The sequence below is a fragment of the Chiloscyllium plagiosum genome, unplaced genomic scaffold, assembly GCF_037043375.1.
Source record: "Chiloscyllium plagiosum isolate Xiang-an unplaced genomic scaffold, Cpla_swu_hap1 HiC_scaffold_20, whole genome shotgun sequence".
Lineage (NCBI taxonomy): Eukaryota > Metazoa > Chordata > Chondrichthyes > Orectolobiformes > Hemiscylliidae > Chiloscyllium > Chiloscyllium plagiosum.
Genome location: NW_028270158.1, coordinates 53,584,912 through 53,611,424, shown reverse-complemented (window position 1 = coordinate 53,611,424; position 26,513 = coordinate 53,584,912). Strand labels below are relative to the sequence as shown.

Sequence of the window (26,513 nt, the reverse complement as noted above, 5' to 3'; positions counted from 1 at the left end):
GACAAGCCTAATCTGTCTCCTCTTCACTCTCACTCTCAACAAGGTAGGAGGTTAGTTTTCAAGATATAGTTTTCCTTCATTTCCTGTTTATTTAAAATGGCAAGTGCGGAATTTACTTTGGGAAAACTAGTCCGACCTCCAGTGAAGGTTTAACCGTCTGGGGAAAGGAGAAGCGATCGATGTGTTTGATGTTTATGAACGGTATAGGAAAATCATTCAATGAAACGGGAGACATATAGCCACTGAAGGAGGAGAGGTTAGATCGACCGAGAAAGTGGGAAGTTGATTCTGTCAGGATAGTGCGATAGGGTAAAGTGTGTCAATGTCTCAAAGATGTTTTCTGGGTCTGTGACTATCGAGGACACTGCATATCCCCCCGTCTTTGTGATACGTTTGATCGTTTTTACAGAATCGTGAACGTTGCTACAGGTTCTGTTTTTTGTCCGACAATGATGAGGGGTACAGCAGCGCCCACTTACAGTTTTTCAATAGATTTCACGACTTTTCTGGTCTTGGGTAAGTCAATGCTTTTAAATAAGCTCCAGAGAGATCGTAGGATGGAAGGAAGCTCGAAGTCATGGAGAGTTCGTGTTGAAAATAACCTATTGTTCTAATCAACCATAGAGTCATAGAGATCTACAGCATGGAAACAGACCCTTCGTCCAACCCGTCCAGATATCCCAACCCAATCTCGTCCCACCTGCCAGCACCCGACCCATATCCCTCCAAACCCTTCCTATTCATATACCCATCCAAATGCCTTTTAAATGTTGCAATTGTACCAGCCCCCACCACTTCCTCTGGCAGCTCATCTGCTACCCTCTACGTGAAAATATTGCCCCTTAGGTCTCTTTTATATTTTTCCACTCTCACTCTAAACCTATGCCCTCTAGTTCTGGACTCCCCCACCCCAGGGAAAATACTTTGTCTATTTATCCTATCGATGCCCCTCATGATTTTGTAAACCTCTATAAGGTCATCCCTCAGCCTCAGGGAAATCAGCCCCAGCCTGTTCAGCCTCTCCCTGTAGCTCAGATCCTCCAACCCTTGCAACATCCTTGTAAATCTTTTGTGAACCCTCAAGTTTCACAACATCGTTCTGGTAGGAAGGAGACCAGAATTGCACGCAATATTCCAACAGTGGCCTAACCAATGTCCTGTACAGCTGCAACATGACCTCCCAACTCCTGTACTCAATACTCTGACCAATAAAGGAAAGCATACCAAACACCTTCTTCACTATCCTATCTACCTGCGACTCCACTTTCAAGGAGCTATGAACCTGCACTCCAAGGTCTCTTTGTTCAGCAACACTCCCTAGGACCTTACCATTCAGTGTATAAGTCCTGCTAAGATTTGTTTTTCCAAAATGCAGCACTTATCTGAATTAAGCTCCATCTGCCACTTCTCAGCCCATTGGCCCATCTTGTCCAGATCCTGTTGTAATCTGAGATAACCTTCTTCGCTATCCACTACACCTCCAATTTTGGTGTCATCTGCAAACTTACTAACTGTACCTCTTATGCTCACATCCAAATCATTTATATAAATGACAAAAAGTAGAGGACCCAGCACCGATGCTAGTGACACTCCACTGGTCACAGGCCTCCAGTCTGAAAAAAAACTTCCACTACCACCCTCTGTTTTCTACCTTTGAGCCAGTTCTGGATCCAAATGGTGAGTTCTCCCTGTATTCTGTGAGATCTAACCTTGCTAATCAGTCTCCCATGGGGAATCTTGTCAAATGCCTAACTGAAGTCCATATAGATCACATCTACCATTCTGCCCTCATCGATCCTCTTTGTTACTTCTTCAAAATACTCAATCAGGTTTGTGAGACATGATTTCCCATGCACAAAGCCATGTTGACTATCCCTAATCAGTCCTTGCCTTTCCAAATACATATAAATCCTGACCCTCAGGATTCCCTCCAACAACTTGCCCAACAGCGACATCAGGCTCACTGGTCTATAGTTCCCTGGCTTGAACAGTGGGACCACGTTAGTGAACCTCCAGTCTTACAGCACCTCACCTGTGACTATCAATTATACAACTATCTTAGCAAGAGGCCCAGCAATCATTTCCCTCGTTTTCCACAGAGTTCTAGGGTACACCTGATCAGGTCCTGAGGATTTATCCACTTTCAGAGATGTTATTACACACCTCTGGAGCAGGTGGGACTTGAACCCAGGCCTCCTGGTCCAGGAATAGGGACACTATACTGCGTCACACCAAGGCTATAAAAATAATTGTGGTTGGGGTTTTCCTCGTCAGAGATCCTTGTGCAATGACCTATAGACCAAATAGGCAACTGCCAGGCAGACCAGCAGCCCTGTTCTAAACCTGATAGTAAGGGCTCTCCTCAGCATTCAAACTAAACAGAAGAAATCCAACTACGGAAGCAGTAGATTTGAAATGAACAGCAAAGGAGAAGTGGAGGAACTCAGCACTCAGCCATCTGAGGAAAGGCAAATTTTGTTAACATTTCTGAATTCAATACGACTCTTCTTTGGGAGAGTTTCAGTGGGTGTCTGGAGAGTCATAATAGATTCAAAATTCTGATGTTTTCAGCAGCTGAGCTCGACTTTATATATGTCTTTCGGGGGCTGAGCAGATCCTGTGCTTAGAATTCAAGAATACTAGCATAACATAGTGTTCAAATCTACCTTCTAATGTTCGAAGCATTCGAAACTATACTAGAATCTGTGGGATTGAATACCATCTTAATGTTTAATGTTTGTTGTAGAGTTCACAGTTCCACTTGTGTCTGTTACCGAAATAAAGATGAAATTTAGCAAGAAAAGTGTATTAGATATAGTGGCATTACTCTTTCCAATATCTTCCTCTTGAATTTGTTGAAACATTTGCATGATATTATAAACCAGAAAAGAAAACAAAGAACCGTGGATGCTGAAGATCTGAAACAAAAACAGTGCTGGAGAAAGTCAACAGGTCTGCAAGGATCCCCAGACTGGAACTGTGTCTTTCTCCGCAGATACTGCCAGACCTGTAGAAAACAGCGCGCTCTGTTTTTGTTACATAGTGTTGTAGTGTCTTCAAATGATTCAGTCAGACTTACACAACTGTAGTGTGTGGTGTGATATTACAGAGAACAAATCTATACTCTAGAAGAAGGGTTTACACAGTGACCTCCATCACCGTTGATGATGTTCAATTTTAAAGTAGAGTCATAGAGATGTACAACACAAAAACAGACCCTTCTGTCCAACTCGTCCATGCTGACCAGATATCCCAACCTAATCTAGCCCCACTTGCCAGCACTTGACCCATATCCCTCCAAACCCTTCCTATTCATATGCCCATCCAAATGCCTCTTAAATGTTGCAATTGTACCAGCCTCCACCACTTCCTCTGGCAGCTCATTCCAGACACACAACACCCTCTGCGTGAAAAAGGTGCTTCTTAGGTCTCTTTTATATCTTTCGCCCCTCACCCTAAACCTATGCCCTCTAGTTCTGGACTCCTCCATCCCAGGGAAAAGTCTTTGTCTATTTACCCTCTCCATGTCCCTCATGATTTTGTAAACCTCTATAGGTCACCCCTCAGCCTCCGATGCTCCAGGGCGAACAGCTCAGCTTATTTAACCTCTTATATAGCTCAAATCCTCGAACCCTGCAGCATCCTTGTAAATGTTTTCTGAATCCTTTCAAGTTTCACAACATTCTTCCAATAGGGAGGAGACCAGAATTGCATGTAATATTCCACTCCTCAGCCTATTGGCCCATCTGATCAAGTTCCTGTTGTACTCTGAGGTAAAATTCTTCACTGTCCACTATGCCTCCAATTTTGGGGTCATCTACAAATTTACTAACTATACCTCCTACATTCATATTCAAATCATTTATGTAAATAACGAAAGGTAGTGGACCCAGCACGGATTCTTGTGGCACTCCACTGGTCACAGGCCTGCAGTCTGAAAAACAACCCTCCACCACCACCATCTGTCTTCTACCTTTGAGCCAATTCTGTATCCAAATAATTAGTTCTCCCTGTATTCCATGAGATCTAACCTTGCTAACCAGTCTCCCTTGGGGAACCTTGTCGAACGTCTTACTGAAGTCCATATAGATCATGTCCACCACTCTGCCTTCATCAATCCTCTTTGTTACTTCTTCAAAAAACCTCAATCAAGTTGATGAGATATGATTTCCCATGCACAAAGCCATGCTGACTATCCCTAATCAATCCTTTCCTTTACATGTAAATCCTATCCCTCAGGATTCCCTCCAACAACTTGCTACCAATAGACAATAGACAATAGGTGCAGGAGTAGACCATTCAGCCCTTTGAGCTAGCACCAGCATTCATTATGATCATGGCTGATCATCCACAATCAGTATCCTGTTTCTGCCTTATCCCCATAACCCTTGATTCCACTATGTTTAAGAGCTCTATTCATTTCTTTCTTGAAAGTATCAAGAGACTTGGCCTCCACTGGCTTCTGGGGCAGAGCATTCCACATATCCACCACTCTCTGGGTGAAAAAGTTTCTCCTCAAATCTGTTCTAAATGGCCTACGCCTTATTTTTAAACTGTGCCCTCTGGTTCTGGACTCACCCATCAGCGGAAACGTGTTTCCTGCCTCCAAAGTGTCCAATCCTTTAATAATCTTATACATCTCAACTAGATCCCCTCTCATCCTTCTAAACTCAACTGTGTACAAGCCCAGTCGCTCCAATGATAGTCCCGTCATTCTGGGAATTGAACCTACGCTGCATTCCGTCAATAGTCAGAATATCCTTCCTCAAATTTGGAGACCAAAACTGCACACAATACTCCACGTACGGTCTCACCAGGGCCCTGTACAGCTGCAGAAGGACCTCTTTGCTCCTATATTCAATTCCTCTTGTGAAGGCTAGCATGCCATTAGCTTTCTTTACTGCCTGCTGTACCTGCATGCTTGCTTTCATTGACTGATGTACAAGAACACCTAGATATCGTTGTACTTCTCCTTTACCTAACCTGGCTCCATTTATATAGTAAACTGCCTTCCTGTTCTTGCCACCAAAGTGTTTAACCACACATTTTTCCACATTAAACTGCATCTGCCATGCATCCATCCACTCACCTAGCCTGACCAAGTCACTCTGTATTCTCATAACATCATTCTCTCATTTCACCCCACCACCCAGCTTTGTGTCATCAGCAAATTTGCTAATATTACTTTTAATACCTTTATCTATATCATTAATATATATTGTAAACAGCTGCGGTCCCTGCACCGAACCTTGGGTACCGCATTGGTCACCGCCTTCCAATTCCAAAAGGACCTGATTAACACTACTCTTTGCTTCCTGTCAGCCAGCCAATTTTCAATCCAAATCAGTATTTTGTCCCCAATACCATGTGCCCTAACTTTGCTCACTAATCTCCTATGCGAGACTTTATCAAAGGCTTTCTGAAAGTCGAGGTACACTATGTCCACTGGCTCTCCCTTGTCTATCTTCAGAGTTACATCTTCAAAACATTCCAGAAGATTAGTCAAGCATGATTTCCCCTTTGTAAATCCATGCTGACTCTGACCTATCCTGTTATTGCTACCCAAATGAGTCATAATTTCATCTTTTATAATTGACTCTAGCATCTTTCCCACCATTGACATCAGGATAACCGGTCTATAATTCCATGTTTTCTCTCTCCCTCTTTTCTTGAAAAATGGGACAACATTAGCCACCCTCCAATCCACAAGAACTGATCCTGAATCTATAGAACATTGGAAAATGATTACCTCTGCGTCCATGATTTCTAGAGACACCCCCTTAAGTACCCTGGAATGTAGACCATCAGGTCCCGGGGACTTATCAGCCTTCAGACCTAACAGGCTATCCAACACTATTTCCTGCCTAATATAAATTCCCTTCAGTTCATCCATTACCCTAGGTCCTTCAGCCATTATTACATCTGGGAGATTGTCTGTGTCTTCCCCAGTGAAAACAGATCCAAAGTACCTATTCAACTCTTCTGCCATTTCCTTGTTCCCCATAATAAATTCACCTAAGAAATTCATATAATAAATGGCTTTTCCTTACCACCTTTCTTAAATAGTGGTACCACGTTAGCAAACCTCCACTCTTCCAGCACCCCACCTGTACTTGTGTAATCAGCTGTATTATCTCAAGGAAAGATCTTTCGATGTCCCTTATAACCATGCTTTCTACAAGTTGTTAAGATGTATGCTTAAGTACCAAGATATGAGTTGTATATATTTTAGTCAGCAGTTAATTTGTGGAACTTACCTTTCAACACTTCAGTCTGAAATTTTCTTTCAGGTTTCCTTCTGACCATTTGGAATGCTGAGTCGGTGAGAGAAATTTAATATCTTCCCCTCCATGTCTTGGGTAAATCGTTGAACATATAATTTAGCAGTAATTTCAAAATCAGGCTGATTCAATTTACTGCACAATAATCAATGGAAAATTTAATAAGTGCAATGGAAGGCAAAGAAAGAATGTGAAGACATTGGTCTCTGTGTTCTGGTGCGTGTATATATAATGACACAGTGGTTATAAAAACAACAAAACTCATTTAGTAGCATCAAGTTGACATTATGGTTTACATTTGCTGACAGTGTATTACTTTTTAAATAATGTTAATATAGTGGAAAAAAAACACTATTGAATTAATTGTTCAGTTAAATAGTATCACATAAGGAATCGTAACAATTTGAATATTATATTCCATTCTACAGGCTCTTGGTGACAAAGAATCAAAAACCCTCAGGCACCTATTTCAAAAACGAATGAAACGTGCCACTAGTAAGTAAGGAGCAAAGTATTTATTGATTTAGACTTTCGTCTTTGTGCATTGTCCGATTCCACACTTGCCTTAACTCATCTGCTGACAAAACCTCACCCATGCTTGTGTTACCTCTAGGCTTGACTATGGCAGTGTCGTCCTCACCAGACTCTCACATTCACCTTCCACAAAATTATGCACATCCAAGTTGTACACATCCTAATTTGTACCACCTCCTGTTCACCCGTCAGCTCCTTCTTCACTGATGTAGATTGGCTATTTGTTGCATAATGCCTCAAATTAACAATACTCAACTTTGTTTTCCAATCTCTTTCGGGCATGTTTCTTTGTAGTCACCTCTAGCCTACAACTTCTGTAGATATTTGCACCTCTCTAATTCTGATTTTTTGTAGGTCCCCAATTTTTATCACTCCATAATTAGCAGTCATGCCTTCAGCTTCCTTCCCTAAATCTCTGTCTCTCTACCTCTCTTTCCTCCTTTGATATTATTTAATTATGACATATTTAACAAAACATTTGATCATTTACCTCCACATCATTATCTGTTGTTCAGCATCATATTTCATTTCTTAATGCTCTGTTGAAATGCCTTGTGGTGAATTGCTACAATAAGAGTGTGATATAATTGCAAGTTGTTTTATGGACCAGTTTGACTGTGTATGTTAAGCTCCTTTAACTGTTTGAATATCATAAGCCATCTCTTGAGCTGTCCACTAGGCAGTTCTAAAAGTTCAGATCTCCTCTGTTTTACATCAGTTTCTTTCTATATTCTTTAAAAAAAATGCCTGCAAAGATTCTTACACAGCAAATATATTTTATATTCACAGATTGTGACAGAGAATTCATTATAAAAGAAATGACCAGCAATACTATGTTGCCTGTGCTTTATACTGCTGCCCAGTTAGATACATGTTTGAACAATAGTGTGTTGATGACAAACCTCACTGAACTGGGACATATAGCTTTTAACAGCAATCAGCTGCTTATTCTAAAAAAGAAATTGGGAGAGGTAAGTCTTCAAGATTTTACAAGCTAGTATTGCTTACAGTACCCTCATGCAACTCTGAGGGTGCAGCTTGGATGTGCATAACTTTGTGGAAGGTGAATGTGAGAGTCTAGTCATAACTAGGAGACATCCATACATTACTGACAGCTCATTGTATAAAGCTTAATGGTACCAAAGTAAAAACTGTCTTGAAAGTCTTGGTGCATTTTGAGAAAATTAGACTGCAGCTTTAGTAGTATCTTAATGGCTGCATTCAATTTCACACCAAGCTGCTGTTTTAGTTGTTTTTCCATTGGTAGACATGGTGGCATCTGCCAGATTCTCTGCTTTTGAGACATTCAAACAAGAATCAATGAGAGACAATGAAGGGTTTGAATAGAGTGAAAGGAGCCAATAACTCATCATCTGTAAGGCTCCCTTTGGTAATGTGCAACCTTGAGCAGTTCCACCGCTAAGTTTTGTTCTGGATATGACAAAAGAAAGAGAAATCTCACAGCTATTTAAGAGGACCGGAAATTGCAAGGAATTGTTGAAAATATAGTTTTGGCAATTTGTGCACTTCTTAAGCCGTCTGAACATCCATTTTTTAATATTTTGGCATAGATATTTGGACGTTCCCCGTGTGACCTCCGGGGGTGGGTGGGGGACAATTGGCCTTGCGGTGAGCCCGGGAAGGAGAAGAAGGTGGAGGAGGGGAGGACATCCTCCATTTCCCCTCCCTCCGTCTCTCACCGACTCCGAGGAAATTATATTTTTAGGGCAAGAGTTATAGCTGGGGTCAGGGAAATTATGATGCGGTGAGGCATGACTTAGGATGTGTGGCTTGGAAAAGTAGACTCCAAGGCAAGAGTGTAAATGATATGTGGAGCTTGTTCAAGGAGCAACTATTGAGTGTCCTTGATAATTATGTACCTGTCAGGCAGGGAGGAAAGGGTCGTGCGAGGGAGCCGTGGTTTAATAAGGAATTGGAATCCCTTGTTAAATGGAAGAGGGCGGCCTATCTCAAGATGAGACGTGAAGGTTCAATTGGGGCGATTGAGAGTTATAGGGTAGCCAGGAAGGACCTGAAGAGAGAGCTAAGAGCAGCAAGGAGGGGACATGAAAGGTCCTTAGTCGGTAGGATTAGGGAAAACCCTAAGGCTTTCTATAGGTATGTTAGGAATAAAAGAATGACTAGGGTAGGAATAGGGCCTGAAGAAGGGCCTGTGCCCGAAACGTCGAATCTCCTGTTCCCTGGATGCTGCCTGACCTGCTGTGCTGTTCCAGCAATAAAGTTTCAACTTTGATCTCCAGCATCTGCAGACCTCACTTTCTCCCCTAGGAATAGGTCCAGTCAAGGATAGTAGTGGGAAGTTGCGTGTGGAGGCGGAAGAGATTGGGGAGACACTGAATGAATACTTTTCTTCAGTATTTACTCAGGAACAGGGCATTGTCGTCGATGTGAATACTGAGTCACAAATAAGTAGAATGGATGGCTTTGAGGTATGTAGAGAAGAGGTGTTGGAAATCCTGGAAAAGGTGAAAATAGATAAGTCCCCTGGGCCTGATGGCATTTATCCTAGGATTCTCTGGGAAGCAAAGGGGGAGATTGCAGAGCCATTGGCCTTGATTTTTATGTCCTCTTTGTCTACAGGAGTAGTGCCAGAAGACTGGAGGATAGCAAATGTGGTTCCCTTGTTCAAAAAGGGGAGTAGGGATAACCCTAGTAACTATAGGCCGGTGAGTCTCACTTCTGTTGTGGGCAAAGTCTTAGAGAGAATTGTAAGGGATAGGATTTATGCACATCTGGATAGGAATAATGTGATCAAGGATAGTCAGCATGGTTTTGTGAAGGGCAGGTCGTGCCTCACAAACCTTATTGAATTCTTTGAAAAGGTGACGAAGGAGGTTGATGAGGGGAAAGCGGTAGATGTGGTATATATGGATTTTAGTAAGGCATTTGATAAGGTTCCCCATGGTAGGCTACTGCAGAAAATACTGAGATATGGCATTGAGGGTGAGTTGGAGGTTTGGATTAGGAATTGGCTGGATGGAAGAAGACAGAGGGTAGTAGTTGATGGCAAAGTTTCTTCATGGAGTGCCGTCACTAGCGGTGTTCCGCAAGGATCTGTTTTGGGACCATTGCTGTTTGTCATTTTTATAAATGACCTGGAAGAGGGGTTAGAAGGTTGGGTGAGCAAGTTTGCGGATGATACGAAAGTCGGAGGAGTTGTTGACAGTGAGGAAGGATGTGGCAGGTTACAGCAGGATATAGAGAAGCTGCAGAGCTGGGCAGAAAGGTGGCAAATGGAATTCAATGTAGCTAAATGTGAGGTGATTCACTTTGGGAAGAATAACAAAAAGATGGGGTACTGGGCTAATGGTCGGATACTTGGTAGTGTGGATGAGCAGAGGGATCTTGGTGTCCATGTACACAGATCTCTGAAAGTTGCCACCCAGGTAAATAGTGCGGTGAGGAAGGCATATGGCGTACTGGCTTTTATTGGTAGAGGAATTGAGTTCCGGAGTCCTGAGGTCATGATGCAGTTGTATAAAACTCTGGTGCGGCCGCATCTGGAATATTGTGTGCAGTTTTGGTCGCCATACTATAGGAAGGATGTGGAGGCACTGGAACGGGTGCAGAGGAGGTTTACCAGGATGTTGCCTGGTATGGAAGGAAGATCGTATGAGGATAGACTGAGACACTTGGGGCTGTTTTCATTAGAGAAAAGAAGGTTTAGGGGTGACTTGATTGAGGTGTACAAGATGATTAGGGGGTTAGATAGGGTTGACAGTGTGAACCTTTTCCCGCGTATGGAGTCGGGTATTACAAGGGGGCATAGCTTTAAATTAAGGGGGGGTAGATATAGGACTGAAGTTAGGGGTAGGTTCTTCACTCAGCGAGTCGTAAGTTCATGGAATGCCCTGCCAGCAGCAGTGGTGGACTCTCCCTCTTTATGGGCATTTAAGCGGGCATTGGATAGGTATATGGAGGATAGTGGGTTAGTATAGGTTAGGTGGGCTTGGATCGGCGCAACATCGAGGGCCAAAGGGCCTGTACTGCGCTGTATTCTTCTATGTTCTATATACACAAGTGGACTGCCAGAGGAACGGATACGACAGCTGGGATTCATTATTACTGTGTACGGCCCCGACGAGATCAGCATGTGGAACATAACGAATGTGGACACCCTTGCATTTGTACTAAGGAATAGCCCAAATCTGGACACGGTATGGATTAGTGGCAAGTTTCTGACTGTATGACCCTCTTAAACAGTTTGACTGAATTCCTAATTTTAATTTTTGTTTGCGCTATGTTGCCTGATGTCAAGAGCTACAAATGTAATAAACTCTATTTCTTCCAAAGTACTTGGTAAAATATTCATATTCAGATACTTTAACATCTTTGAATGCTGTCACAGCAAGATTGGTCACAGGGCTGAGATAGAATCACAGAGTTATAGAGATGTACAGCACGGAAACAGATCCTTCAGTCTAACTCATCCATGCTGATCAGATATCCTAAATTAATCTAGTCCCATTTGCCAGCACTTGGCCCACATCCCTCGAAACCCTTCCTATTCATATACCCATCCAGATGCCTTTTAAATGTTGTTTTGTACCACCCTCTACCACTTCCGCTGGTGGCTCATTCCATGCGCACACTACCCTTTGTATGAAAAAGTAACCCCTTAGGTCCCTTTTAAATCTTTCCCCTCTCATCATAAACTTATGCCCTCTCGTTCTGGACTCCACCATCCCAGGGAGTCTGTTTACCCTATCCATGCCCCTCATGATTTTATAAACTTCGAAAAGAATCATAGAATCCCTACAGTGTGGAAACTGGCCATTTGGCCCAACAAATCTGCACCAACCCTCCGAAGAGTATCCTATCCAGACTCATTCCCCTACCCAATTACTCTACATTTCCCTTGACCAATTCACCTAAAGCACACATCCCTGAATGCTATGGATAATTTAGCATGGCCAATCCACCTTTCCTGCACATCTTTGGACTGTGGGAGGAAACCAGAGCACCCAGTGGAAACCCATGTAGACACAGGGCAAATGTGCAAACTCCACACACAGAGTTGCCCGAGGCTGGAATCAAAACCGGATCCCTGGCATTGTGAGGCAGCAGTGATAACTACTGAGCCACAGGATCTTGGTCAGATGAGCCAATGGGCCAAGCAGTGACAGATGCAGTTTAGATAAATGTTAGATGCTGCATTTTTGAAGGCAAATCAGGCACTTATTGGTAAGGTCCTGGGGAGTGTTCCTGAACAAAGAGACCTTGGAGTGCAGGTTCGTAGTTTCTTGAAAGTGGAGTTTCAGGATAGTGAAGAAGGCATTTGGGAAAATAGTCCCAGCCTATTCAGCTCCACCCTAGAGCTCAAACCCTCCAACCCTGGCAACATCCTTGTAAATCTTTTCTGAACCCTTTCAAGTTCCACAACATCCTTCTGATAGGAGGAAGATCAGAGTTGCACACAATATTCCAAAAGTGACCTAACCAAAGTACTGTACAGCCAGAATGTGACCTCTCAACTTCTATATTCAATGTTTTGACCAATAAAGGAAAGCATACTAAATGCCTTCTTCACTATCCTATCTACCTGAGACTCCATTTTCAAGGAACTATGAACCTGCACTCCAAGGTCTCTTTGTTCAGCAACACTCCCCAGGACCTTACCATTAAATGTATAAGCCCTGCCCTGATTTGCCATTCCAAAATGCAGCACCTCACATTTATCTAAACAGCACCTGCCACTCCTTGGCCCACTGGCCCATCTGATCAAGATCCTATGGTACTCTGTGGTAACCTTCTTTGCTTGTCCATTACAGTTCCAATTTTGGTATCATCTGCACACTTACTAACTATACCTCCTATGTTCACATCCAAATTAGATGATAGAAGGTTTTTACATAGTTGAAATTCAATTCCATCAAAGACCTGATTCTGACAAAAGAATTTTGCTGATAGTGACAAGGTAAAATACAGAGCAGCTCAATTAATGTTTGAAGAAATTTACATCCAGCTATGATCCTTTCCAGACTTTATTTTTAGTAAGTTCACTTCATCATGTTGTAATTTCTACTATTCCAGCAGTTAGGCCTTCATATATATTTATCAGTGCAAACATTTGAATGGAACAAATAGTAATTGGAAAAAAATGTGTTTATACTATGCAGGGAATGAACAAAATGAACTGTATTTTCATTATTTCTTTTCATTTCAGACCAAAGTAGTTGTTCGAAATTATGTGCAGGGATCTGGGCCGCTAAATGCTGTTGCATTGGATGCGATTGGTGGTCCATTATTGTGCACTCTGCATGAAAAGAACCTCATGACCATTCAACCCACTGAACTGAAGTGAGTGGCAGATTTCCTGACGCTGTTGTTCCTCAGCAGTGAACCTGTAAAAATCCCAAGGAACATTTCATTTTCTGTTTAAATGAAGCAAAGTTAAATGTTGAAATAAAGGCAGAAAATGGTTTAATTACACAGCAGATATGGAACTAGATGTGGAGAGAGAACTGAGTACATAAGATCATAAGACATAGGAGCAGAAATTAGGCCATTTGGCCCATTGAATCTGCTGCCACCTTCCATAACCTTTGATCCCCTTGGCAATCAAGAACTTATCTATCTCTGTTTTAAACATACTCAATGACCTGGCCTCCACAGCATTCTGTGGCAATGAATCCACAGATCTACCACTCTCTGACTAAAGACGCTTCTTCTTATCTCTGTTCTAAGGGTCTTCCCTTTTCTCTAAGGCTGTGCCCTTGGTTCCTTGTCTCTCCTGCTAATAGAAACATCTTGCCAAAGTCCACTCTGTCCAGGCCATTCAGTATTCTGTAAGTTTCAATCAGATCCCCCCTCAACCTTCTAAACTCCATCAAGTATAGTCCCAAGTCCTCAAATGTCCTTTATATGTTAAGCCTTTCATTCCTGGGTTAATTCTCGTTAACTTCCTCTGGACCCGCTCCAGGGCCAATATATCCATCGAGAGGTTTGGGGTCCAAAATTGCTCACAATACTCTAAATGTGGTCTGACCAGAGCCTTATAGAAGTACATCCTGCTTTTACATTCTAGTCCTCTCGAGATGAATGCCAACATTGTATTTGCCTTCCTAACTACAAACTCAATCTGCTAGTTTACTTTAAGAGAAACCTGGACTAGGAGTCCCCAGTCTCTTTGCACTTCAGATTTCTGAATTTTCTCACCATTTAGAAAGTAGTCCATGCCTCTATTCTTCCTGCCAAAGTGCATGACCTCATACTTTCTCATGTTGTATTTCATCTGCCGCTCTTTTTCCCACTCTCCTGACCTGTCTGCAGCCTCCCTGCCTCTTCAATACTACCTGCCCATCATCTTTTCAGCTTGATGGTCATCGACTTGGAGTGTTTATTCTATTTTTTTGCTCCACAGATGCTGTTACATCTGCAGAGTCCATTATTTTCTGTTTTAATTTTGGATTTCCAACATTGTACATAGAATATAGAACATAAAACATAGAACATTACAGCGCAGTACTGGCCCTTCAGCCCTCAATGTTGCACCAACCTGTCATACCAATCTGAAGCCCATCTAACCTACACTATTCCATGTACGTCCATATGCTTGTCCAATGACAACTTAAATGTACTTAAAGTTGGCGAATCTACTACTGTTGTAGGCAAAGTATCCCATACCCTTACTACTCTCTGAGTAAAGAAGCTACCTCTGACATCTGTCCTATATCTATCACCCCTCAATTTAAAGCTATGCCCCCTCGTGCTTGGCGTCACCATACTTGGAAAAAGGCTCTCCCTGTCCACCCTATCTAACCCTCTGATTATCTTATATGTCTCTATTAAGTCACCTCTCAACCTTCTCTCTAACGAAAACAGCCTCAAGTCCCTTAGCCTTTCCTCATAAGACCTTCCCTCCATACCAGGCAACATCCTAGTAAATCTCCTCTACACCCTTTCCAAAGCTTCCACATCCTTCTTATAATACAGTGACCAGAACTGTACACAATACTCTAGATTTTTGTACAGCTGCACCATAACCTCAGGTTCCAGAACTCGATCCCTCTATTAATAAAAGCTAAAACACTGTATGCCTTCTTTACAGCACTGTCAACCTGGGTGGCAACTTTCAAGGATCTGTGTACATGGACACCAAGATCTCTCTGCTCATCTACACGACCAAGAATCTTACCATTAGCCCAGTACTTTGCATTCCAGTTACTCCAACCAAAGTGAATCACCTTACACTTGTCCGCATTAAACTCCATTTGCCATCTCTCAGCCCAGCTCTGCAGTTTATCAATGTCTGTCTGTAACCTACAACATCCTTCGTCACTATCCACAACTCCACTGACCTTAGTGTCATCTGCAAATTTACTAACCCACCCTTCTACGCCCTCATCCAGATCGTTTATAAAAATGACGAACCGCAGTGGACCCAACACCGACCCTTGCAGTACACCAATAGTAACTGGACTCCAGGATGAACATTTCCCATCAACCACCACCCTCTGTCTTCTTTCAGCAAACCAATTACTGATCCAAACTGCTATATCTTCCACAATCCCATTCCTCTGCATTTTGTACAATAGCCTACTGTGGGGAACCTTATTGAACGCCTTGCTGAAATCCATATACACCACATCAACCAGTTTACTCTCATCTACCTGTTTGGTCACCTTCTCAAAGAACTCAATAAGGTTTGTGAGGCACAACCTACCCTTCACAAAACCGTGCTGACTATCTCTAATCAAATTATCATTTTCTAGATGATTATAAATCCTATCTCTTACAACCTTTTCTAACACTTTACCAACAACTGAAGTAAGGCTCACTGGTCTGTAATTACCAGGGTTGTCTCTATTCCCCTTCTTGAACAGGGGAACCACATTTGCTATCCTCCAATCTTCTGGCACTATTCCTATAGACAATGACGATTTAAAGATCAATGCCAAAGGCTTGGCAATCTCCTCCCTGGCTTCCCAGAGGATCCTAGGATAAATCCCATCCGGCCCAGGGGACCTATCTATTTTCCCACTCTGCAGGATTTCCAATACCTCTTCCTTGTGAACCTCAATCCCACCTAGTCCAGTAGCCTGTATCTCAGTATTCTCCTTGGCAATATTGTTGTTTTCTAGAGTGAATACTGTCGAAAAATATTCATTCAGTGCTTCCCCTATCTCCTCTGACTCCACACAAAACTTCCCACCACTATCCTTGATTGGCCCTAATCTTACTCTTGTCATTCTTTTATTCCTTAAATACCGAAAGAAAGCCTTAGGGTTTACCCTGATCGTATCCGCCAACCACTTCTCATGTCTCCTCCTGGCTCTTCTGAACTCTCTCTTTAGGTCTTTCCTGGCTACCTTGTAACCTTCAAGTGCCCTGACTGAGCCTTCACATCTCATCCTAACATAAGCCTTCTTCTTCCTCTTGACCAGAGATTCCACTTCCTTTGTAAACCACAGCTCCCGCGCTCTACAGCTTCCTCCCTGCCTGACAGGTACATACTTACCTAGGATACACAGGAGCTTTTCCTTGAATAAGCTCCACATTTCTAATGTGCCCATCCCCTGCAGTTTCCTTCCCCATCATATGCTTCCAAAATCTTGTCTAATTGCATGATAATTGCCTTTCCCCCAGCTGTAACTCTTGCCCAGTGGTATACACCTATCCCTTTCTATCACTATCTACTGTAGTCTTCTCCCCTTCAAAAAGTGAACTGACGAGCCTCTCAATGATCACACACCTCTAAATTCCTCAAAGTGTTCATGTTAACCAAAATATAACAGCATTACCATTTTGTTGCAGGAAAGCCAGGCCACTGAATATTTTCACATGTACCCAGGCGAAGAAAGACATACTCTTCGGGATCGCTAAAGTTGCATTCCAGGATTTTGCTGGTGATCTCAAAGCCTATTTTAACCAACTCAAGCCATATATTGGTAAGCTACATTACAATCTGCTTTGATGATAATTTGAAGAATTACACAAATCAATTAATTTGCAGTTCTTTGCAATTTACACTTGTAAAGTTTACCAAGTAAATACAAATCTTCCATTTTACTCTATTTTATGAAGAGTTCATGTTCATAATTATAAAGCTGACAGTTCTTTCTGTTCTCTAAAAGGTGGTGCATGAGCTTCTGATTTATAAAGATTAGCTCCTGGCGATATCAACATGGACTTCCAGACATTCAGCAGGCTCAATCCAGTGGAAGTGGAAGTAGGTATCATTGGGGCCTGCAACAACATCCAGCTCTTTAACACATCACACAAGAACCAGAGCTTAGACACAGTGCCCATCAACAGGAATTCATTCACTCCATCCCATGTTCATCACCACAGGCCACCTCCTTGCTGCACAATTGCTATAGTTATGAGATCTTGCCTAAACTAGAAACAACAACTGAATATCATGATCTCAGCTGTGAAGAAAAGGGAACCAGGAAGTTCATTACATTTCAACCAGATTTAAAATGGGACTGGGCTATACTCAGGCTGGGTTGTACTCTGATTGCCTGACCATTTTTAAGCAAAGAGTGTCATAATAAACATTTCAGTTGTCAGTCATTTTCATATGAAAATGAAATGAAAACCATAGACAGCTCGTTCACCAGTTGAATCATAGAATCCCTACAGTGTGGAAACAGGCCATTTGGCCCAACAAGTCCACACCAACCCTCTGAAGAGTATCCCACCAGACCCATTTCCCTATCCTATTACTCTACATTTCCCCTAACTAATTCCCCTAACCTACACATCCCTGAACACTATGGGCAATTTAGCATGACCAATTCACCTGACCTGCACATCTTTGGACTGTGGGAGGAAACGAGAGCACCCGGAGGAAACCCATGCAGACACAGGGAGAATGTGCAATCTCGACATAGACAGTTGCCCAAGGCTGGAATCAAACCCAGGTCCCTGTTGCTGTGAGCTTCCGTGCTGCACACAATTTTAGTTTTGAAGAACAATTCCACTCCAGATGTCTAAGATTAAAGAGACAATTTATAGCACCACTCGGTTAGAGCTACACAATCAGGTCGCTTTGAGTGAGTCATATCAGGAGTGGATTTAAATCCATCAGAACAGTATGATTGGCAGATATGAAAGAATGAAATGGTTAGGACAAAGTCTATGCTAACATTGAAAATCAGAGTGGATAGGTAGGTGAAGGCGATGGGAACAGGCTGGTAAATATGTGAGTTGAGAGTGTGATGATGGAAAACACAACAGGTCAGACAGCATCCGAGGAGCAGGAGAATCGACGTTTTGGGCATTAGTCCTTCATCAGGAATGATGAAGGGCTTATGCCCGAAAAATCGATTCTACTGCTTCTCGGATGCTGCCTGACCTGCTGTGTTTTCCAGCACCACACTCCTGACTCTGATCTCCAGCATCTGCAGTCCTCACTTTCTCCTGGTAAATCTATGATTAAGATTTATTCACTTACATCGATTGTAAAGAATAACATGAGCATGTGGGATTTTTTTTTTCATTCATAGGATGTCTAGGCCAGCATTTATTTTCCAGCATCAGCCACACTGCTGTGGATCTCTGAATTAACAGATCAGCAATTATAACACTATGCAGTTACTTCCCAAGTTAAACACCTTGTTTCTATATTGTTTCTGTGTCTTTCAACATACATTATTGTTTCAATGTCAACTTCCTCCTTCTGACATTATTGAAATACTACATGAAAATACACTGTTGTAACGTTATGACCAATTTATCTTTCAGAAACTCACTGCCCAGAACATTCAAGATCTTCTTGTCACTAACCTGAATTCCCTCAAAGTAAATGAAGATCATGAAATAGTGCAGCGCTGGGTTAATTCACACAAAGTGACTGAGGTGATGAATCTGGGAATTGGCCTAAGAGGTGGAATATCACCAGCTGGACTTGGAAACTTTTCCTTCCGGGAATGTAAGTGGTATTTGATATTGTTACTATTCACACTGACTAGAGCTTTGGCTATAATATAGGATTGATCAATGTCATCATGGGAGCAAATTAGGAAGTTGTGCAGTTCTTGAATATACAGATACTTGTTTATATAAAGACTCAAAACTAACAAGGCAGTTAATCTACACAAAGTCACTATCATTTCATCCATAAATGATCACTAGAATGGTTTATAGAACCTGTGACATATGTCATTGTGCACAACTAAAATCATTTAACAAAATCCAAAAAAACGTGAACATCCTGTTCTTCAATGTGAAATTATATTTGTGGTAGGTACAATTTTACACATATTCCAGCAAAAAGGGGGCATAAAGAATGGTGTAGAGAATAATTATTCACAATATTTCTTTATTTCATGTTATTTTCTAGTGATGACTGGTTCTGCTTCGCTTAAGAGCTGCAGTCACCTGCTTTCCTTCGGCATTACTGTGATTGGAATCACACTGCAATCTTCCTTATAAATTAGGATTCATTCTGCTATAATATGTAGAAAGAGTCAGAGGTTCCATTATCAAATAGAAGTGATGGATCTTAAAGAATGTTTAACAATTTCAGCATGTGCAGACTGAAATCAACTTACGAAAAACCACTTTGGATTGACATTAAGTTCATGAAGTGTTGAACATAATAATTTAGAATCAACATTGCACTGTCCTCTGAATGTTGCCACCCAGCAGCTGTCAGTAAATTATTCTTTTTTTGCTCCACAACTTAATTTTTATTTCACCGACTTGCTTTGGAATGAAGATGTGAATAGAATCTAATTTCTTTTCATAGACACTATTTGCAACTTAACTGTTGTTATAACAGGAGTCTGGTAATGATATTGATTTGGATACCATTGACTGAGTAAAATTCACATCCATAAGCTAAAGGAAGGAGAGGGTCATGATTTCTGTCCCTGATTTTGGTCAAGAATTGAGCACTGGACATTTTAAAAATCACAGTTGGACTTATCAATTTTGTTCCCTACTTCTGGTCCATCAGTTGACACCTTTTTGCAGAGATGATGCTTATCTCTTTCAAGTGAGAATCTTATTTGCAATAAGCATATGAGGATCCTCCTCCAGTTTCAGAAACCCAATCTAATTTTGTTTTGCCAATGTTTGGAGTGTGTATTGCCTTTGCAATTATCAAATGAAAAGTTGGCCATTTTGTGTGTACTATGTTGTGGAATACAAAGGAAATATAGATAATTCTGCACAGTCTAAATAGAAGATTTAACTCCTAATAAATATAAACTGTCCTATAATAGTTTGCTTTTTGAAAGGTTATGGGTTTTATACATACATATGAATCTTACAAAATTGCAGATTATTGGTAAATGTTGTGCTTCCCTTGGGGTCATTATAAGGGCCTTAGACTTCAAAGCAGTTAACAGTACTGACTTGAATGTCAATGTTAACTTTGCTCAACTCAGCGGAACCGAAGTGATGGTGCAACAGTGTATTTCAGATTTAAATATTCCCGTTACTTATATATTCACAATGTTTAACATTATTCAGTGCCGTTATTATATTAGATGGTTACATAATTTACGATATTATCTTTAAGTTTATGAATGTATTTATTTTATGATATATCTATTGGTTGATCTTCTCTTTGCCTTACTGTGTTTTCAAATATTATATTTATATTTTCAATAAAAAAACAAATGAATTGTTCCTGAGTTTATTAATCCTGACATTTGGAAGTACACACTCTGGAACAAGTCAGCTTTGAGATGCGAATGCTAAATTCTATTCTCTATTTTGTGACTATGATAAACAAGAATAATTCATAATTCTCAGAAGTGCATTTCTTTCAGGATGTACAGTAAATAGTATTGTCTAGACTACATTTCTTATTCAAGAAGGTTGTGAACTTTTAAGTAGAAACTATTCATAAATCTGACCACTTCAGAGGCATCCATACATTTTGATAGTCTCACAGTCACTGTGTAAGGTTGATAAGTTTCCATTTTTAAAGGATTTTGACAAACTAGAAGGCTTTACATGGCCATAGTTTTTTTTTCTGATCACAACTTAGCAAATTCATTGATTCATTAAATTCATTTATTCAACTTGCTTTTTAGCATTGAATTCTGTGCTATGATTTCAGAACCAAAAACTTGATATGACTATATCCTTCAATATATGATTTTGCAAGAACTTGAACAATTGAGAAAGATGTTTATTCCAGTTTGTTGCAACAATAAAGTTAATTTCCAATCAAATTGAAAAATATGCATATTATTGACAAATTAATTAGGCAAGAAAAATAAAACGCTTGGTTAATAAGATTCTAAAATGAAGCGATGGAACAGTGGATGTTGGAAGTGCAAATATATGAGTCACTGACGACATGAGTGCATAAGTGAATAAGGTAATTACAGAAAACATACCTGGAACTAGGATTTATTTCTAGAGGGATAGAATCATTAACAAACATTTTTTATTAGACCAAACTTGGAGTAATATGTACAGTCACTATTTTATATTTTAAAAAATAGAGGCATAATTGGAGAGGATGTAAATTTGATGTAGAGAGTGATACCAGTAATATAAGGTTGTGTCTATCTAGAATGGAAGAATTGCTTGGGTTTCCCTCCTGAAAATAGAAGGCTGTCAGGTGAACCAGTAGGGGTTTTTAAAATTGTGAAAGCTTTTATTAGTTCAGACATAGCCAAGGTTTTTGTGTGGTCGAAATCTAGTTGCACTACGTTGAAATCAGGCCCAAGGAAAAGAGCAAAACTAGGGACCATCAAGATCCAATAGTCACCATAAAGCAAGCAGCACTTTGGAAACAAAAGTTGGGGGGGGATGTGAAATTCACCATTGTGGAGAGGGTGAGGTGAATAGTGTAGATAGGTTTAAGGGAAAGTTATGTAGCCAAATATTAGATTTATATTTTTAATAAAAAAAGCAAATGAATTGTTCCTGAGTTTATTAGAATCATAGAGATGTACAGCAAATCCTGATATTAGGAAGTATACAATCTGGAACAAGTCAGCTTTGAGATGAGAATGCTAAATTCTATTCTCTGTTATGTGTCTATGATAAATAAGAATAATTCATACTTCTCAGAAATACATTTTGGGATGCAGGGGAATTGGATGTTATTTTGATAGAGTTAGATGGGAAAGAGCTGAAAGGAGGTGGAATATTCATAAAGGCAAGAACTGATTAAACTGGATGATCTATTTCTATGCTGTGTATTCTACATAAAGTTCCATAAAAACAACTTTGCTTTGTGGTACTTATCACTAATTGGCTACTGAGATTCCCTGGCATTAGGCTGTAGGAATAGCATAAGATAAACTTAATGATATTTCCCGCATTGCATGATTTTTTTTTCCAAATTCCCAACTACAAAAGAATGCTCCTTGCATACAGAAAGTATTTACATCCATGTATGGAGCATAAATATCAGTGAGACTGTACTGGAAGGAAATACCAGAGCAAATGAGATACCAGAGCAAATCTTTTGTAACAAAGATCTAATTAAGATCTTCTTCATAGGTGAGATAATACAAGTTGGAGCTATTTCAATGCTTAATTGCCATAAACATGATGTAGACCTTCTTTATTAAGACACCTCATTTTATTTTGTACAAACAATATGTTGAGTGTACTACAGCAATCCAGTGTCCAAGATTCATCTATATGATCTGACGGGGCAAAAAACACATAAATATGGGACTTAATATTGTCATTCACAATTACTGTGATGGCAGGATGGTAGGGGGGCATGTTAGTTAGTTCATGACCTGATACATTAATCCTCACAATAGTTATTTCTGTATTAGAATGGCTTATAGAGCACCACATGTACTGTAATCTCTGGTGTTGAAGGTTCTGAATTAAAATTCCAAGGAAGTTACCCCAGTGTTGGATTTACTGAATAAAATCCCAATATAGTAAAATCTAGTATGTGGGTTTTAGCTTTAATGCCCCAAACAAGAATCCCGAAATCAAATTAGCATAGGTTAACACAATTATATTACGTTTTAGCATAAATTAATTAAATCCCCCCTCAAATTATGCGATCCTTGCCTTTAGAAAATAAATAATTGGGTGGAACTCTGTCGGGGTTTTTAAGACAATGGAAGAGATTCCATTGGTGTTATTGTGTGCCAAGGGACATGTAGAGCATAGATGTTGACATGACAACTTGTTAGAATGGCATGTTTTTGTGCTGTTAATTCAATGTGTCTGAATATTATAGAAGTAAAGTAAATCAGTTGAGGACCTGACAAGTGTTTTCAGAAGTGTTCTTGTTTACCTTTTGAAGAATTAGCTGCTGAACCTGATTCCGAAAGAGGAGAGCAGCTATCAAAGAAAAGGTGACTATGGAGTACAGAATGTGGAGAATGTATGCTTGCATTCTTTGAATTGATTTGATGTATCCCAATGTTAGACATGAAATATAACAAACAGCCTCAAAACATGAACCAGCCCTTTAGATGACAATGTACGCATCACTGGTGTGTCTGAGTGCTTTCAAACACATGTGATGGATTACAGTGTCAGCCCTTCTTGGAATCATCCTAATCAGGTGATCACCCTCAATTTAACATTAGGAAAGACAAATCCTGAAGAAACTGAATGAATCAAAAGGACTGATCTAACTTTACTCCAGGTAGTCTTTTCCACAAACTTCAGACAGGTTATAAAAACCTTCATATTACCAGAGTCTGAGTCATTCTACTCAATTGAGCATTCAGACGTCTGTTCATGAGCTGGTGATGCAAATGTTTTTGAGCCTAGTCCACAGCTGTTTCCTTTGTTCTTTCACAAAATTCTCTCACTGTAAACAAAAACTATTATCTCCAGGAAGTTTTCCTCTTGAAGAAATCTCCATGGTTACAAGTTAATCAATAAGTCCCTTCATTGCACAGAAAACCACGAGTCCAAATTCAAAAATCCAAACATGTTTTTAAAATATGTGTAAATCACACATCTTACAGCACATTGCATTGGTGATAATGGGGGAGCAGTGCAGCACAGAACAGCACAGCACAATGAATCTTACTGCTTTGGTTGGCCAGTGTGGTCTGTTCATCTCTACATGAGCAATCACACTGTTCTCTGGCCGAATGCACAATCTCATCCTCGAATGTTGTAAGGAACCTGCTGTCTGTCATTGGTCATGAATCTCTTGGCTTAGTTATGGGCTAACCTTTCCTATAAGGTGAAAAAGGGAGAGATTGAAATTGGTGGAAGGGGATGTATGAGCAGGAGAGGTAGTAAGGTGTCCCCAGTGTGTCAAAACCTCAGAGAGCTGCCAGGGTTAGTAATGTGGGAAGGTGAGGTTGGTTGGAAATGGATATGATGAATGCAATACTGAATGTTGTAGCATGGACAGGCTAAACAAAGCAGTAAATTTCATGAACCTTGGGGAAGGGTGTGTGCAGTGTCAGAGTTAAAGTGAGCAGTAGGTCTGTGAGGTAGCGGAGAGAAGATGATAGTGCTTATCGTTGCGAAACGTGGAAGACCTTCTTCCTGCACGGTGGGACATCTTGTTTCACCTGTGACATAGCACTGACCCCGGCTGCTGTCTGTGTTCGGAATGGTTGGACCTGGTGGCTATGCCTTCTGTGAGGACTGTTTGGAAAAGGGACTTCCCTCTTTTCCACCATTTCATCCATCAGTAACTCCACGTCCCTGCCTGTGATTAGCAGGGGAGGGAGATTTCCTTCACCTCAGAGTCTGAGGTGCAGAGTCTGAGGTGCAAGTCTAGTTGGGCTTCAATTAGGGGCCCAGAGGAATGAAAGTCCTGGCATTGGGAAGCACTTCTGCCTCTCCAGCCATGAGAAAAGTGTCAAAGGTCGCCATGAGGTGAAAAACAGAAGACTGCATGTGAAAGGTCACTCTGAATCCTGGTGGGCTAAGCGCCTTGAAGATCACGTTACAAAACACTTGAACTGAAATCAGGAAAATTTTGGCTGAAGTTATGAATATATTACCATTTCCAGAGGTTGTGGCATAGGAGATACCCTTATGGATTTAAAATGTGGTAAGGCATTCCACACAGAGGCCCAGCACCATTCAGTAACAGAGATAGGAAAAAAAAATACTTTGTTAACCTTTTATAAAATGATTCTCTTTCAATTTCTAACTCACCATTTAAAGGATAAAAAGCTCCTTCAAACTTACACACCCATATTTTTCGTGAATTTGTTCACATGCCAATTACATGAATGATCTTTTATTCTTCTGTGGAATGTGGGTGTTGTTGGTGAGGCCACTGCTGCTGCCCATCCCTAACTGGAAAGGCGGTGGTGAGCCATCTTGTGGAACTGCTGAGATCTGTCTGGTGCCTGTACTCTCACAGAACAGCAGGGGGAAGAACAGTCAGGAGGTTGATCCCCTAGTAACCAGAGAAGGAAGGAAAAAGACCAAGGTTCACATCTGGACTTTGATTTCACAACTGAGTAGTGATCAAAAGAAAAAATCTGCTCCTCAGTCAGGGAACCGTTAACATTTGTGATTAATAATGGCAAGTGCAGCAAAGCCCTGATAACAGTTACTCGCAAGGTTTTATTTTGCTCATTATCAGCAACTTCAAACATGAAATGAAGAATAATTTATTGAAAACAAATCCTAGCAGGATTTGTGTATTTTGAGTCAAATGTTGCTGTATATGGCATTTGCAGCTTTATAATGTATTTAATTTACAATGGATTCATACAGTCATAGAGTCATACAGCACAGAAATAGACCCTTTGCCAAACATAATCTCAAATTAAACTAGTCCCACCTGCCTGCTCCTGGCCCATATCTCTCCAAACCTATCCTAATTATGTACTTATTTAAGTGTTTTGTAAACATTGTAATTGTACCCACGTCCTCAGGAAATTCATTCCACATGCGAACCCACCCTCTGTGTAAAATATCTGTCCCTCATATATTTTTTAAATCTCTCTCCTCTCACCTTAAAAAATATGCCCTAGTCTTGAAATCCTCCATCCTAGGAAAATGACACCTACCATATTTTGTTCTGTTTGCCCTCTTGTGTTGTAAAAGGTATAGGTCGGAATCCTGTAGCTATCTGAGCGCCATGGATATGGTGAGCTGTGTCACAGAATCAGATGAGAAGTCTGGTGAAGCCCATCTTGACATCAGAAGCATTGCGTAGTTTGCTTTTCACAAGTGGCAAGGCAGGTTTCTCTCGAGGCGGCAGCAAGACACCACTTGAGGAGGATTATATCACGTGTTAAACATCGTGTTAAACAGCCCAACTCACCTCATTAATATTCCACTTCCCACCTCAGTAAACAAGCTAGACGTCATGGAAACCCAAAATGGAGTGGGTCTCTGGTGAAGAAGGGCCTGTGCCCGAAACGTCGAATCTCCTGTTCCTGGATGCTGCCTGACCTGCTGTGCTGTTCCAGCAATAAAGTTTCAACTCTGGTGAATTCAGCTCACACCTTGCTCTGAATGACCTCCATCCTGGACACTGGGGCCACAAACATCTTGGGGCATTCTCCATGGGCACCAGCCACAAGCGAATGTAGGTGACATAGTCATTACTGTAGGTGCAAGTGGAGAGGTGTCCCAAGTGAGTAAGTAGGTGGTACTACAGGGCAGCTATTTGACTAGTGATACCCAGAGTGGGACATGAAGGGTCAGAGGTTACAAGCATAAAATAACAGCAGTACGCTGGGTCAAAGCAGGAAAAAAATTATTAAAAGGAAGGTTACACTGTCATTGGAGGCAGTTCAGATAAGGATCTCTTGGTTGATCCCAGGTAGGAAGAACTGCCTTTTGACAGGG

At 40.9% G+C, this 26,513-nt stretch overlaps 1 protein-coding gene and 1 long non-coding RNA gene across 2 annotated transcripts; one reads left to right on the top strand and one right to left on the bottom strand.

The window, feature by feature from the left end:
• LOC122560383 (mesothelin-like protein) lies at positions 1-20,965 on the top strand. Its single transcript, XM_043711018.2, is given in 11 exon segments — positions 1-43; positions 410-516; positions 6,291-6,322; positions 6,710-6,776; positions 7,605-7,786; positions 10,847-10,993; positions 13,003-13,136; positions 16,593-16,726; positions 16,913-17,007; positions 18,528-18,714; positions 19,126-20,965. Coding segments are annotated over 10 exon segments (1,137 nt in total). The 5' UTR covers positions 1-43; positions 410-449; the 3' UTR covers positions 19,218-20,965.
• Positions 13,044-25,842, bottom strand: LOC148146624 (uncharacterized). The gene is made up of 3 exons (XR_015760632.1): positions 25,727-25,842; positions 24,861-25,107; positions 13,044-13,180 (listed from the first exon to the last, which is right to left on the bottom strand). It is a non-coding gene; the product is annotated as an uncharacterized LOC148146624 (long non-coding RNA).
• Between the last annotated feature and the right edge of the window lie 671 nt (positions 25,843-26,513).